The 15,481-nt window shown below is 38.1% G+C and overlaps 1 protein-coding gene across 2 annotated transcripts in view; it reads left to right on the forward strand.

Moving 5' to 3' along the window:
- MDM1 (Mdm1 nuclear protein) overlaps positions 1 to 15,481 on the forward strand; it is a 34,027-nt gene that overhangs the window by 689 nt on the left and 17,857 nt on the right. For both annotated transcript variants that reach the window (XM_027594587.2, XM_027594588.2), the window contains exons 2-7: positions 476 to 590; positions 4,080 to 4,453; positions 5,726 to 5,860; positions 11,634 to 11,801; positions 13,542 to 13,645; positions 13,727 to 13,826. In XM_027594587.2, the coding sequence (XP_027450388.1) occupies positions 476 to 590; positions 4,080 to 4,453; positions 5,726 to 5,860; positions 11,634 to 11,801; positions 13,542 to 13,645; positions 13,727 to 13,826 (996 nt within the window). The remainder of the gene's footprint in view (positions 1 to 475; positions 591 to 4,079; positions 4,454 to 5,725; positions 5,861 to 11,633; positions 11,802 to 13,541; positions 13,646 to 13,726; positions 13,827 to 15,481) is intronic.

Raw genomic sequence — 15,481 nt, forward strand, 5'->3', positions numbered from 1 at the left:
ACAGTTGGCCACAGCATTTCACAAACCCTGTTTTTTTCTTTTAACTTAAGGGCTTGTATCCAGAATGGGAGGGGAATTTTTCTTTGGTTGACTTTTCAAAATTTCGAAAGGTGAGGCATCATACTCAACTGAGAACTTAATTAGGATAATTCTAGTGATGAGGATTTGGATTGTCACCAGTTATCAGACAAGAGCCCAGGCTTTGGACTCGGACACCCAGCAAAAAGGTGACCGCTCAGGGCCTCAGATTCCTGCTAGCATCTGCCTCAGGTGGTTGTGAGGATTAAAGGATAGAACAGTGTGAACTGCTTAGCATGGGGCTGGATAAACAGTGGCTGTTATCAAGGAGTTCTTCTGTGTTTATCAATCTCAAGACTTTCAACTCTGTAGTGGTTCAGAAATTATTTTTACTGATGTCTTCTTTAAAGCAACGTTCATTAATTGCTTTGTACTCAAATTGTCTTTTGTATTACAGGGGCTGAGTGAATACCAGAGAAACTTTCTGTGGAAAAAGTCCTATTTGTCAGAGTCCTATAATCCCTCAGTGGGGAGAAGGTACCCATGGGCTGGACTTAGATCAGATCAGTTAGGTAAGTTGAACATACTAATAGTCATTATAGCTTAAATAAACCTTGGGGTTAAGTTTGCAAAATGCTTAAAAATTGTGAAGCACTGTTCAGTTGGCCGGGTTGGCTTGCCCATTTGTTTAACAAATATTTGTTGAGGGCTTCCTATAGGCCACGACTATTTCCAGCTTCTAGGGAGATAGCCTTGAATCAGACAAAGACTCTAACTGTAGGGAAAAGCAATAAACAAGTAACTCAGTAAATAAACCAGGCGATTTCAGGTTGTTATAGGCTAGCCTATAGATAACTTGGGGGAGGGCTAGATTGGAAGGAATACACTTGAGCTTCAATGGTCAAGAAAGGCCTTTCTGAGGAGGTGATATTTGAGCTGACACGTGAAAGCTGAGAGCAGACAGACCTGGGGAGGTGTACTCCTAAGGTCTTGAGAAAGGGAAACTTAGAGTAAGTGGCTTGCCCAAACTTCATAGTGAGTGGCAAAACCATGATTTGAAATCAAGTCTTTTTTGTGGAAAGCCTATGAGTTTGGAGGCTGTATTTTTGTCATCACACATGTCTCCTCCTGGAATCCCAGGGAAGTCAGAACCCTGGGCCAAGGTTTCCCGGAGCATGGTAAAGGGGAAAATAAACAGACTGACTTTATTCTACCTGCCTGTTTCATTCTCCCTTGCTAGAATATAAGATCTCTAAGGAAGGGCTCCATCTTCCTGCCTAGTAGATGACACACAGCCTTGACACACTCTAGTCCTTATTAAAACTAGTGTTTGAATAAATGAAAAAAAGTGACAATGCACATTAACTGCGTGACCTTGGGCAACTTTGGCCTGTTTTACCAAGTGGGGTTTAGGAAGCCCATTGCACAAGATTGCTGGGAGGGATTAAGTGAGATATTGCCTGTTGAGGGCCAGGTGCATATATTATAGATGAGTGCTTGGGGCCCCACATCTGAGAGTGCTTGAAGTGTGATATATATGTCCCCCAAATATTAGATATTTGAAACCAGGAGAAAAAAAGACATATGGGAAATAAGCATAATTTTCCTAAGCCTAGGAAATTAGTAAAATGAGAAGAGTGTTTCCAGGATTAGTTTTGGAGAAGAAAAAGAAGAGTGAGCTAGAGTGGGTGGCTGTGGGTTCCGCTGAAGCATCAGGATCCTTTACCCAGAGCCTGACTTCAAACAGTGGATGTCCCTGCTTCTTGGACAAGGTGGTGCTCAGAATCCTCCAAATGACTCAAAATCCTACAAATTTGAGGCTCCATTAGATTAACCCAAAGTAAATCTTAAAGTGTAGATATCCCACTGATGGCCTATTATGACACTGGGGAATTGGTTAACCAGATTGTTGCCCCCATAACGTTTTAGCTTAGATCAGCAACATTTGGAGTATGGTACATTATGAAGGCAGGAACGGTCTAGGGGAGGTATATTAATGGGGAATATGGGGAATATTAAGTAAAGGGGAAGGGCAGAGTGAGAACTCCAGGATGTTCAGAAAGGGAGGTGGGAGACCAACAAGGAATAACAACAGTTTTACCTAGGATCGGCTGGATGTTCTGTTAATGTAGTGTATTTTTTCCCCTTAGTGTAGTTTTACTGATGCTGGAAGAGAAGGGCAGACCATTTGAGAATCTTCCCCTTTCATTTTGCTATTCTACCAGAAGCCTCTCTCTGTGTTAAAGCAGAGGGAAGTCTAGGGCAATGGTCTTTAAACTTTCTTGCTTTCATATCCCTTAAGAGAGTTTAGTAAGTCTTTGTATCCTTTCGTATTTTTAAGTAGATATTTAATGTTTTTAATCATAAGTGTAACAAATAGTTTCAAAGGATATGATTTCTGGCATATTGAATATTGTGCATATGTTTCACATATGTTTTGTTAAAACTTTGGAGCTGCCAGTGTAGCTGATTAAATTTTTGGTAAATGTTCATCATATAATCGGTAAAGTCAGTCCTCATTGGCAAACTAATCAGGCAAATTAGAATTCTTTTCTTTGAGGGGCGCTTGAGTGGCTCAGTTGGTTAAGCGACTGCCTTCAGCTAAGGTCATGATCCTGGAGTCTTGGGATAGAGCCCCGCCTCTGGCTCCCTGCTCAGTGGGGAGTCTGCTTCTCCCTCTGACCTTCTCCCCTCTCATGCTCTCTCTCACTCTCTCTCCCAAATAAATAAAAAAAAAATCTTAAAAGAAAAAGAATTATTTTCTTTGAGAAAAAAGTCTAACTCTGTTTTTCAATTCCTATAAATGTGTTAACATATGTTAATATCTATTCATTTCACGTGACCACCCTCTTACTCCTGAATTTTAATTCTAAGATAGGTAGGTGGGAAAGGTGTGGACCTGGATGAAATAAGGCACTGTTTCTTTGTTATTTGTAGTCTCTGCCTTCTTTGCTTTGCTGTCAGATATTCTCAGTAGTTACACTTTCTTGAATTGTCTCTTTGTTTATCCTCCACACCTAGGAGAATTTTTTGTTCCTTGGGGCTGGCTGAGAGGTGTGTCTTTTGCGAAGTGGGAAATGGGGGGATGGGAATGAAGACTGAAGATGGCAGGTGCAGCTCTCAGGCCGACCAATGTTGGGAAATAGTGCATATAGAGTTAGGATCTGCAAAATGATTCCCTTAAGTGGCCCATTTCTGCTTGTCCCCCAGAATGTCTCCATGTGCCTCCAGACACATGCATGCACCCAGTTTGAAGGCCACTAGACTAGGGAAGTGTTGTAAGGGTAGGGACCCTGGATTCAATGGCCAAAACATCTGTCGCAGAGGCTAAGAACTGTGGGTTTTATGTCATGCCAGATTTTTGGTTCACCTTCCCTCTAGTCTTTTTCTTTCTTCCCCACCCTGCACAGCCTTCTATTTAAAGAATGACCTCAAACTAGGACAGTATCTCGGTGGCTGTCATTCCAAAGAGCTCCTCTTACTTGGGTAGAAGGTTAAGTTTTTGGACGTTTGCTTGCCAGACAGAAATATAGAGAACTAGTATCTTAGCTTCTGTTAAAAGGGTTCATTCTCTTTAATTCTCAGGAAATCAAGGCAAATGTAGAACCAAGATCCAGCATAATGACATCTCATCCCTTCTCTTCTTGGTCTACTGTGCATAAGAGAAGCTTTGTGAAAAGATCCAAATTTTGACAGTACCAGGGCCCATTGTTCTGTTAAGTAGCACAGGAAAGTAATTAGAAACGGAGGCAACACGTCCTGCCTCACTTGCCAGGCCTGTCACGTTGCGATTCTGGTGACTTATGTTGGGATAACTCGAACACTGTGATCCCAATTTTTAATTTTTTCTATGTCAAACTTTCAGTACTTTTTTTTTAAAAGCAAAGTTAAAGATCTTATGTTGACAAACTATACCTATTTTTTTTTTTTGTATCCTGCAACTTGAAGGACATTGTATCTCACCTGAATTTTCAATTCCATTTCTTCTCTCATAAATGTTATGAAAAATTGTCTTTGTAACTTTTTCAGTAGCTGCAATTTTTTTACACTATATTTTGTAGGAATCACAAGAGAGCCAAGTTTTATTTCAAAAAGAAGAGTCCCTTATCATGATGCACAGATTTCAAAATCTCTTGAGTGGAATGGAGCGATCTCAGAGAACGATGTGGTTGTATCCCCAAAACCTGAAGCCCCAGAAATAACAGAATCACAGGAGGCAGAACAAAAAGATGTTGTTAACCAAGAAAGTGTTCTTGCACTGGAAGCCTCCAGGGTTCCCAAAAGAACCAGATCTCACTCTACAGACTCCAGAGCTGAAGGGGCTCCAGATATTGTGGAAAATGATGCAGATGTAATAGCAAACCATATACCAGTTAATGAAAATGAGGACCTGGAGCATTCTACCAAGCTGCATTCAGAAAATGTAGCTAACGGGGTAGGTATATTCACTGTATTTCTTTTGGAAAGCATAGCATTCTTTGTAAATTTCATCATCATTTCAGTAATACTACATTTTGTGCTTAAAAATTTTCCATTGTTTTCTTATCTAATGTCTTATAGAATAGGAGACTGTTGACTTTAGTTATTGGGAATTCTGTTCTTAAGAGTTGCCATTTTGTACTGGTTATACTAAGATATCTCTTCATTGGATGGACAGCCTGCCTGTGGATTTTATTCATCTTGTATCAGCACCACAGTCCTAAGGGAGAGATCAAATTGAGACAGAGAGGGAGAGTAGTAGGCCATTACCTCTGGCAGGACCGGTGAGCTGACCTCTACCTAGACCCTTTTCAATTTCTTACTGTGTCAACAAACAGAATCGCAATTGACGAAATGCAAAAGGAAGGGCAGTTCTGGCTGGATCTCAAAGATCTTGGAGTTCTGCTCTCTTATGTCGCACCTGGCCTGTGGAAGGTCCCTGGGAGCACATAAGCATAGGCTGCAGGGATCTGTGCAGACATCTAGACCCTTTTCAATTTCTTACTGTGTCAACAAACAGAATCGCAATTGACGAAATGCAAAAGGAAGGGCAGTTCTGGCTGGATCTCAAAGATCTTGGAGTTCTGCTCTCTTATGTCACACCTGGCCTGTGGAAGGTCCCTGGGAGCACATAAGCATAGGCTGCAGGGATCTGTGCAGACATCTGCCTGCCTCGCACATTTTTCTTCAGTCCACTGCTTCTTCCTCATTTCATGTCCACCAGAACCACGGAGAGGCATTCAGAAGTGAAGAATCCTTGGCTTGTTGTGAAAACCAAGGGGGCACGGTAGAATCAAGGAAGGTGATGTGTAAGTGGTGGGCAGGGGAAGGGTGTCCCAGAAGCAATGTGTGGATAAGGTGAGGTGCTGCTGTTTCTTGGTAATAGATCTAATTATGAGTAATTGGTAGGAAGGGACTGAAAGATGCTATCTTTTTCTGGAATGCACAGAAATGAAGAAATAAAATTCCTTGACAGTATTAAGAAAGGAATTTTAAATGGTTTGACAGTTTAAAAGGGAGATTATCACCAATTGAAAAAAGTTTGCTGTACTACAATGTGCATGTAGATAACAATACTGTATACTTAAAAATTTGTTAAGAGGGTGGATTTCATGTTATATGTGTTTTTTTTGTTTGTTTGTTTTTGTTGTTTTTTTACCAAAGTACAAGAAGAAGTTTGAATAGAAACTCTTAATGACTCTGGGTGGGATTTTTCTTTCCCTAACAGTTGGATAGAGTTCTTCGAAAGAAAGCAGGATTGACCGTTGTTCCTTCACGTGATATCTTGAGGAATTCTGAATATCAAAGGCAGTTTGTTTGGAAGACGCCTAAAGAAACTGCTCCAGTTTTTGCAGCCAATCAGGTAGTTTAATGGATGTAATACATTTTTAAGTACCATCATCTAATCTAGTGATGCAGATTTACACAGAACTAAGAGCTAAAAGAAATTAGGTACTTGAGTAGGCTTGGAGGTAGGTTCTAGAAAAGTGAAAATGAGATTTTTGCTAAAATCATTCTATTACTTCTGATTTATAGTAGTAATATGATACTGTCCTAGGCTACTGATGATCATTGTTGCCAGATCCATCACATACACTAAATATGAGACAGGGTAATGAAACTTGATGCCTGGTGAGTTTCTGCATGCTGAGTTTTTTTTATTTAATAGAAAGATTATTAAATTGGTTTTAATCTAAAACATTGTGTTCATTGACTAATACGTTGCATGTTTTCTGTCTTGCAGGAAAGGCATAACTGCTTTGAATATCTTAGTAAATACAAGATACGTTAAAAGTAGCACAAGATACATAATCTTGTTTTTGTATCAAATGAGCAGTAATAGGAATTGTCAGCTTAACTATATTTATAAAATTCAGAAGCTATGATAACTAAATGTGATACTAGATTTCAGTGTACTTGTACAGTTTTTGGTACCAGACAACCATTACTAATAAATACTCTTGTTTTACTACCATCATCATCTAGACAGTTCTTAGGCTCTTAACTCTCATTTATGTTCTTAACCGTACTTCTAGGCCCAGGTCAGGAAATACCTCATTTAGAATATCTGCAGAGGCCCATGATAGCTTACACTTTTCTTTCTCACAATCTTAGCATTTTTCTTTATAAACAAACACTTCCCTTCATACACCCTCACATTCATTTTCTCTTGTATCTCAACATTTACTTGTAACCTATATACCCCTGAGGACTGAGAGGGTAGATTCAACAAGACAATAATATTAGTCATCTTACACTAAGGTAATAATACCCGTGATCCTATAAATTGTGGCGGCTTTGGGCTTGCTTACTTGTTATTCAGTTTTGTAAAAAAAATTTGTATAACATTTTAGGAACATATAAAATAACGTAAGGTGATGTTTGTACCCTTTGTGAATCTAGTCAATAGGAACAGTACTTCTTTTGCTGGCTCACAAGTGTCCTTGAATAGTAAGTGTACCTACAAAATTACTTACTGCCTGAAAATTATAATTGTTCAGTTTTTGTAGAGCATTTCACCTTTCAACCTTTAAAGCTAATTCAAATCAAAGCCCCACTGACAGCTTTTATGTATTTCAGTGGAAACATTGTGTAGAAATGCTCTTTTTATAGGCCCCAAAATATAGTATAAAATAAATTGCTGGCGATACCTTCACTAGTAGTTTTATTGCTTTCATCAGTGAAGGTTTCAAATAATTTTGTGGGGAAGCAAATGCTCTTTGTTAATTCAAAGCATATCAATTTCAGGGTCTGTGGGTTGAAGAGCCATGTGATGGAAACTTTCAATGCTTGTTGATAGGGAACCTCTAAAGCTATTCAGTTCTATTTTATTGAACACCTGTTTTCTGAAAGGATGTCTTGTATTAATATGTAAAGGAGTCTGAACAATTTTTGGCAGAAAAGTCCTTGAGGTTTTACTCAGGAAAAGGATACTCTGTTTGGATTTGATCTGTATGAAGATGCACTAGTCAGCATTGTAAAGCAGTACTATAACTAATTTGCGCTCCATATCTTTTCCTTTTGCTTTCTTTGTAGACAGTGGTGATATACCATAAAATAGAAACCATATTATAAAATATTAAAGATAAGAAGAAACATTTAAAAATAAAAACATAGGGATGCCTGGGTGGCTTAGTCGGTTGGGTGTCTGCCTTTAGCTCAGGTCGTGATCCCGGAGTCCTGGGGTCGAGTCCTGCATCGGGCTCCTTGCTCAAAGAAGCCTGCTTCTCCCTCTGCCTGCCACTCTCCCTGCTTGTGCTTACTCTCTCTCCCTCTCTGTCTGACAAGTAAATAAATAAAATCTTAAAAAAATAAAAAATAAATAAAAATAAAAACATAATAATTACCTGATTTTTTTCCCTTGCATTTAGCTTAAGGTAGGCAAGCAAAGGAGAAAAACAGAACAAATGAACACATCAGACATTCAAAATGTTAAGAATCTTCTCTTTTTGGAGGAAGAAAAAAAAATTCATTTCAAGGAAGGAAAAAAACCTTTAGAACTGACAATAGAATTGCCTTATAAAGTGAATGTCTATGTTCATATCATTAAAATATGCCTATTTTACATATCCCATTACCATACTGATGGGAGGGAGAGGTAGGAAACTTTGGGGAGAAAAGATATGGGTCTTTTTTTTTTTGGCTTAAGCATTATTTTTATTATAGTAACTATTATTCAAAACATAGTAATGAGTGTAGAAAGTTGATCTTTGAATTTTTTCCCCAGCTTTATTGAGGTATAATTGACAACTAAAAATGATATATTTACAATATACATGTAATGTTTTGATATGCATATACATTGGAAAATACCACAGTCATGCTAATTAACACATTTATCACATAGTTACCTTTTTGGCTGTGTGTGTGGGTGTGTCTTAAGATCTACCCTCTTAGCAAATTTCCAGTATATAGTATAGTAGTATTAACTATAGTCACTGTGTTGTACCTTGGATCTCCAGAACATACTTTTTCTGCCAACTGGAGCTTTGTACCCTTTGACAAGCATCTCCCCATCTCTCGCACCCCTAGACTCGGTAACCACTATGCTGCTTTCTGTGTCTGACTTCTACTTAACTTAGTTTCCAGTAGAAGTGAGTTCTGCTGTATTTGTCGTTCTGTGCCTGGCTTATTTTACTTAGCGTATGTTCTCCAGTTTCATCCATTTTGTTGCAAATGACAGTATTTCCTTTTTTAAAGCTGAATGATACTCCTCTAATTGGGTGTATGTATCATTTTCTTTCTCCATTCATCTGTTGGTGGACACTTAGGTTGATTCCACATCTTGACTATTGTGAATAATGCTGCAGTGAAAATGGAAATGCAGATATCTCTTTTGAGATACTGATTTCATTTCCTTTGGAAATGTACCCAGAAGTGGAATTGTTAGATTGTGTGGTAGTTCTATTTTTCATTTTTTGAGGAACTTCCATATTGTTTTTCATAATGACTGTACTAATTTACATTCCTACCAACAGTGTACAAGGGTTCTCTTTTGTCCACATCCTTGCCAATGCTTATTATCATTTGTATTTTTTAAAATTTCTTATTGTTATGTTAATCACCACACATTACATCATTAGTTTTGGATGTAGTGTTCCATGATTCATTGTTTGTGCATAACACTAAGTGCTCCATGCAGAACGTGCCCTCTTTAATACCCATCACCAGGCTAACCCATCCCCCCACCCCTCTCCCCTCTAGAACCCTCAGTTTGTTTTTCAGAGTCCATCGTCTCTCATGGTTCATCTCCCCCTCCGATTTCCCCCCCTTCATTCTTCCCCTCCTGTTATCTTCTTCTTTTTTTTTCCTTAACATATATTGCATTATTTGTTTCAGAGGTCAGATCTGTGATTCAACAGTCTTGCACAATTCACAGCACTCGCCATAGCACATACCCTCCCCAATGTCTATCATCCAGCCACCCTTCCCTCCCACACCCCCACCACTCTAGCAACCCTCAGTTTGTTTCCTGAGATTAAAGAATTCCTCGTATCAGTGAGGTCATATGATACATGTCTTTCTCTGATTGACTTATTTCACTCAGCATAACACCCTCCAGTTCCATCCACGTCATTGCAAATGGCAAGATCTCATTCCTTTTGATGGCTGCATAATATTCCATTGTGTATATATACCACATCTACTTTATCCATTCATCTGTCGATGGACATCTTGGCTCTTTCCACAGTTTGGCTATTGTGGACATTGCTGCTATAAACATTGGGGTGTACGTACCCCTTCGGATCCTTACATTTGTATCTTTGTGGTAAATACCCAGTAGTGTAATTGCTGGATCATATGGTAGCTCTTATTTTCAACTGTTTGAGGAACCTCCATAGTGTTTTCCAGAGTGGTTGCACCAACTTGCATTCCCACCAACGGTGTAGGAGGATTCCCCTTTCTCCGCAACCCCACCAACATCTGTCATTTCCTGACTTGTTAATTTTAGCCATTCTGACGGGTGTGAGGTGGTATCTCATTGAGGTTTTGATTTGGATTTCCCTGATGCCGAGCGATGTTGAGCACTTTTTCATGTGTCTGTTGGCCATTTGGATGTCTTCTTTGGAAAAATGTCTGTTCCTGTCTTCTGCCCATGTCTTGATTGGATTATTTGTTCTTTGGGTGTTGAGTTTGATAAGTTCTTTATAGATTTTGGATACTAGCCCTTTATCTGATATATCATTTGCAAGTATTTTCTCCCATTCTGTTGGTTGTCTTTTGGTTTTGTGGACTGTTTCTTTTGCTGTGCAAAAGCTTTTTATCTTGATGAAATCCCAATAGTTCATTTTTGCCCTTGCTTTCCTTGCCTTTGGCGATGTTTCTAGGAAGAAGTTGCTGCGGCTGAGGTCGAAGAGGTTTATCTTTTGTATTTTTGATAATAGCTCTTTGAACAGGTGTGAGGTGATATCTCATTGTGGTTTTGATTTACATTTCCCTGATGATTAGTGATGTTGAGTACCTTTTCATATATCTTTTGACCATCTATATGTCTTCTTTGGAAAAATGTCTGTTCAATTCCTCTATTTTTTAATCAGCTTGTTTGCTTTTCTACTGAGTTGTAGGAGTTCTTTATTATTTTGGATATTAACCCCTTACCAGATAATATGATTTGCAAATATTTTCTCCCATTCCATATTGCCTTTTCGCTTTGTTGGTGCTTTCTTTTGCTGTACAAAAGCTTTTAAGTTTGACGTAGTCCCACTTGTTTATTTTTGCTTTTGTTGTCTTTGCTTTTGGTGTCAAATCCAAAAAATCATTGCCAACACCAGTGTCAGGGAGCTTACTGCCTAGGTTTTCTTCTAGGGGTTTTATAGTTTCAGTCCTTATGTTCACATCTTTGATCTATTTTGGGTTGACAGGGTCCAGTTTCCCCAGCACCATTTATTGAAGTGATTATACTTTCCCAATTGTATATTTTTGGCTCCTTTGTTGTAAATTAATTGACTGTATATTCATAAGATTATTTTGGGGCTTTCTATTCTGTTCCATTGCTGTATATGTCTGTTTTTATGTCCCTTTGCCCATTTTTATTTTTATTTATTTTTTAAAATTTTTTAAAGATTTTATTCATTTCAGAGAGAGAGCGAGAGCAAATGAGGTGGGGGGGAAGGACAGAGGGAGAGGGAGAGAGAGAATCCTTGAGCAGGGTCCCTGTTGAATTGGAGCCCCATGCGGGGCTCAATCTCAGGACCCCGAGATCATGACCTGAGCTGAAACCAAGTCAGATGCTTAACCCGACTGAGCTACCCAGGGGCCCTCCCTTGCCCATTTTTAAAATCAGGTGGTTTTCTTGCTATCGAATTGCTTGACTTCCTTACATATTTTGAATATTAACCTGTCAGATGTAGTGTTTGCAGATATTTTTTCCCATTCCATAGGTTGCCTCTTTGTTGATTGTTTTTTTTGCCGTATGGAAGCTTTTTAGTTTGATGCAGTCCATTTTGTCTGTTTTTGCTTTGTTGTCCTTTGGATGATAATTAGATATATGAAATGAAATTATAAACAGTCATAATTTCACTTTATTGTTATCTTATAATTCAACTTTATATGTGAAATTCTTAAAGCATTTGAAAAACTAATTTTTGTATATTTAACCAACAAAAAAACTAAACTAAAGTAATTTTTGTTTTAAGGTTTTCCACAATAAAAGCAAATTTGTTCCACAATTCAAAGGTAACTCAATCATCCATGAAACTGAATACAGAAGAAATTTCAAGGGTTTATCTCCAGTGAAAGAACCAAAATCAAGAAATGATTTGAAAGAGAATGGAAATTTTGAAGCAATATCTCCTGAAAGGAAGGTATTCATCAACTTTTAACTTTAAACAAAATAAAAAACTTAGGATTTTAGACTCTACACATTTTCTTTTACCAAACACTACCTGAGATTTTTGGTTTTAGCTAGTTTATTAATTCCTTTGTTTGTTCATTAAGTGTCACATATTCATTAAGCACTTAGTGGGAGCTGGGCACTAGGTAGGTAATGAGAATACAATGATAACCACACTAAGCCCCACACAGCTCTTGGGCTAGTGGGGAGACAGAGATGTAACTAAATATAATACTGTGGCAAGTGCTTGGCAATACAGCAGCTAAGTCTGTGATATCTAATAGCAAATGACTGGCCTTACAGTAATGTGAGTTATAGGGCTAACAGTAGAGATAGAAATATATACTTTAAGTTAAATAATGGAAGTCAAACGCAAACATGCATACATTCATGTATGTTTGTTTGTTTATTTATTTATTTATTTATTTATAAGTAGGTTCCACGCCCAAAGTGGAGCCCAACTTAGGGCTTGAACTCAGGACCCTGAGATCAAGACCTGAGCCGAGATTGAGTCTGATGCTTAACCGACTGAGCCACCCAGGGACCCCTTTTTTATGTTATGTTATATTATGTTATTTATTTATTTAAAGTATATATACATGCATTTTAAAACCAAAGCTTCAGCATGCCAAATTATAGCTAGTCTAAATTATGTGATTTACCTCAGCACATACAAGTACCTGCCTCTGAAACTACACCTTATTTAAGTTACAGTGTCAGGTTAAAATTATTGTAAATTATAGGTAAATGGAGTATAAGTCCTATTTTCAAATTTTTTGGAATATTATTGCTAATACTTTATGGGTTCTAAAAATAGAAATTATATGACTAAAAGTCATTTGGCATCTATATATTTATTTCTGTACACACATATATACATATTTTTGGATCTGTGATATTAGGCAGAAAAAAAGGGTTAAGTTATTCAGTAAAGCAGTGTGGTTGGTAACTTACTCAGTGGAACCTAATATGTAATTACTGTAACACCAAGGGCACCTGGGTGGCTCAGTTGGTTAAGCATCTGACTCTTGATCTTAGCTCAGGTCTTGATCTCAGGGTCATGAGTTCAAGACCTCGTTGGGTTCCACACTGGGTGTGGAACCTACTTAATTACTGTAACACAATTAAATGTAAATTTGGAATATCAAAGGCAAATGTAAAAGCACTGTTCAGTAGGTAGTAACATCAAGTTTATTTATTTACATGTTTATTTGTTAATTAAAAGTTTTTTTTCCTAGCTAAGGATATAAAATTTCTTTGTTATAAAGTGAACCCAATCCTGAGGTATACTTCAAAAAACCAACCAGGTATACTAGTTTCAAAACTTGCTTGTTGGGCGCCTGGGTGCCTCAGTTGGTTAAGCAACTGCCTTCGGCTCAGGTCATGATCCTGGAGTCCCGGGATCAGGTCCCGCATCGGGCTCCCTGCTCGGCGGGGAGTCTGCTTCTCTCTCTGACCCTCTCCCCTCTCATGCTCTCTCTCTCTATCTCATTCTCTCTCTCAAATAAATAAATAAAATCTTAAAAAAAAAATAAAAAAAAAAACTTGCTTGTTGATTGCTTGTGAATTCTAGGTTATCTTTAGTAGTTAAAACTTACTTCCATAAACAGAATTATAATACGATATCCAATTATAGTTTATAACATTTATGTTTTCACTTTAATGTATGACATATTTTAAGCATAAAATGTTTAAATTATTTCCATTTTAGTGTAATAAAACAGATGACCCTTTAAAATTAGAAGCAGAGATGGAATCAAAAGAGTCAAACCAGCCTAAAAAGAAGCTTACTCCTTGGAGACATCAAAGGCTTGGGTACGTATTTTAGAGGAAAAATATCATGGTATTTAGATGTTCAACATGGTGAAATATTTACTCTCATTTCATTTCTGTTAGGAAGGTGAATTCTGAATATAGGGCAAAATTTCTGAGCCCAGCCCAGTATTTATATAAAGCCGGGGCTTGGACCCATGTGAAGGAAAACATACCAGATCAGGTGAGTATACATAAGCTCAGTAAGCCCACATTTTCTTTGAGCCTGTATCTTAGTTTAATTTCACAATGAGTTTCATTTAGTAATAGAGACTACAGTTTAAAGATGTGTGATACAATAGTAGCACTGAAAGTATCAGGACCTTAAAGTTATATGTTAGGATATAATTTATTAGTATGTTTACTTTTTTTATATCAAATAGCTCCTTTTTCAACTAGAGATTTTTATTCTTAAAGTCTTTTGTTAAAAAGGCTTTTTACAATCCAATATTTCATTGTGTTAATACAACTCAGCTTATAGAATTAAAGCATTGTAGTTTTCTTAATAATATCCAGACCTCCAGTCTCTCAACTGAAGATTAATTTTCAAGATTAGTTTGTCTGACAGTGGCATCCACCGGCAGTGTGTACTGTGACCGTCTGTAAGCATAAGGGAGGAGTGGCCTGTGCTGTTAGAGGTTTGAGTTCCAGTGTTGGGATACCCCGACATATGGGAGACATTCTGAGGATCCTAAAGAAAGGTTTGAGGAAAAGGGTAATCTCGAATTGGGAAGCTTCTTACAGTCAAAAACAGTGGAGTTTCTGGTTGTTGTGCAGTTACCATCTTTTAAACCCCATCTTGATGGTTTCCTGCCTTTTCTGTGTGAATAAGCAAAAGTAAAACAATTTAGACTTTAGTCAACACCCCCTCCGCCATCATTGTGAAGAGAGAGATAATTTGGATGGGGAATAAATCTTTATAGTTCTGTACTTTAAGCCATGGTTAACAGTTGCATGCCATGAGCCTCTGGAGGAAGGCTTTGGCACTTTGAGCAGCTGGCTCTTGGCACTGGCAGCCCCCAGGCCAATGTCCTGGGGAGAGTCCTGTATTCTACGTGTTGTTTCAGAATGTTACTTGATTCCTTCCACTGTGGCTGCCCCTCGTGCTCTCTACTGCCCTACGTGAGTGTGGCTCAGCAGCAATACAGGCACAGTAAAAGGCAAATCTTGAAGCTGTCCCAAATATTGTTGGAGGCAAAATTCATATATTCACCCTGGTGAAATAAAGTTAAAAATAAGAGCATCGGGAGCAAGCCTGATGAAGCAAAGGAACTGCGTCAGTGAAACTCCTGAGCAGTTTATGGCCATGCCAGACCTTGGCAAGGAGCTCTGAGCAGTCTCAAGGGGAATGAGGAAAGGCCGGGGCTGGAGGCAGGGTCCAGAGCGTGGCAATAGACGGCTAGTGTGGCCAGTTAATAGGTATTAGCCTCTGGCCCTGTTATATTTAGGGGCTTCACTAGGTTGAACTCATGAGAGGCTCCTTATTGTGGAAAGATTATCTCTTAGTCTCTGAGACATCTTTACGATGAGCTGGTATTTAGGCATCAGATCTAAAAATTTAATGGACTAGAGGATTGTTTTGTCTGGAGTCATGGTAAGATGATGGTCCTTATCCTGCCCTGATGGAAGAAAACATTTCTGTTGATGTTAATTTAAGACCTGTCTTTTCAAGGTTTCCTATTATAACATCTTGGTAACATGACTATTTTAGGCTTTTCAAAAAAACTCATTGCTAATGGTGGTTGTTAGTGTTTAAATTAGTGCGATGTTTGCCTTAACCTCTGTGGGCAAAATAATTCAAAAAGTGAATTGGAACTAGAAAAGAATAAGAAGTTTTAT

The sequence above is a fragment of the Zalophus californianus genome, chromosome 9 (genome assembly GCF_009762305.2).
Source record: "Zalophus californianus isolate mZalCal1 chromosome 9, mZalCal1.pri.v2, whole genome shotgun sequence".
NCBI lineage: Eukaryota > Metazoa > Chordata > Mammalia > Carnivora > Otariidae > Zalophus > Zalophus californianus.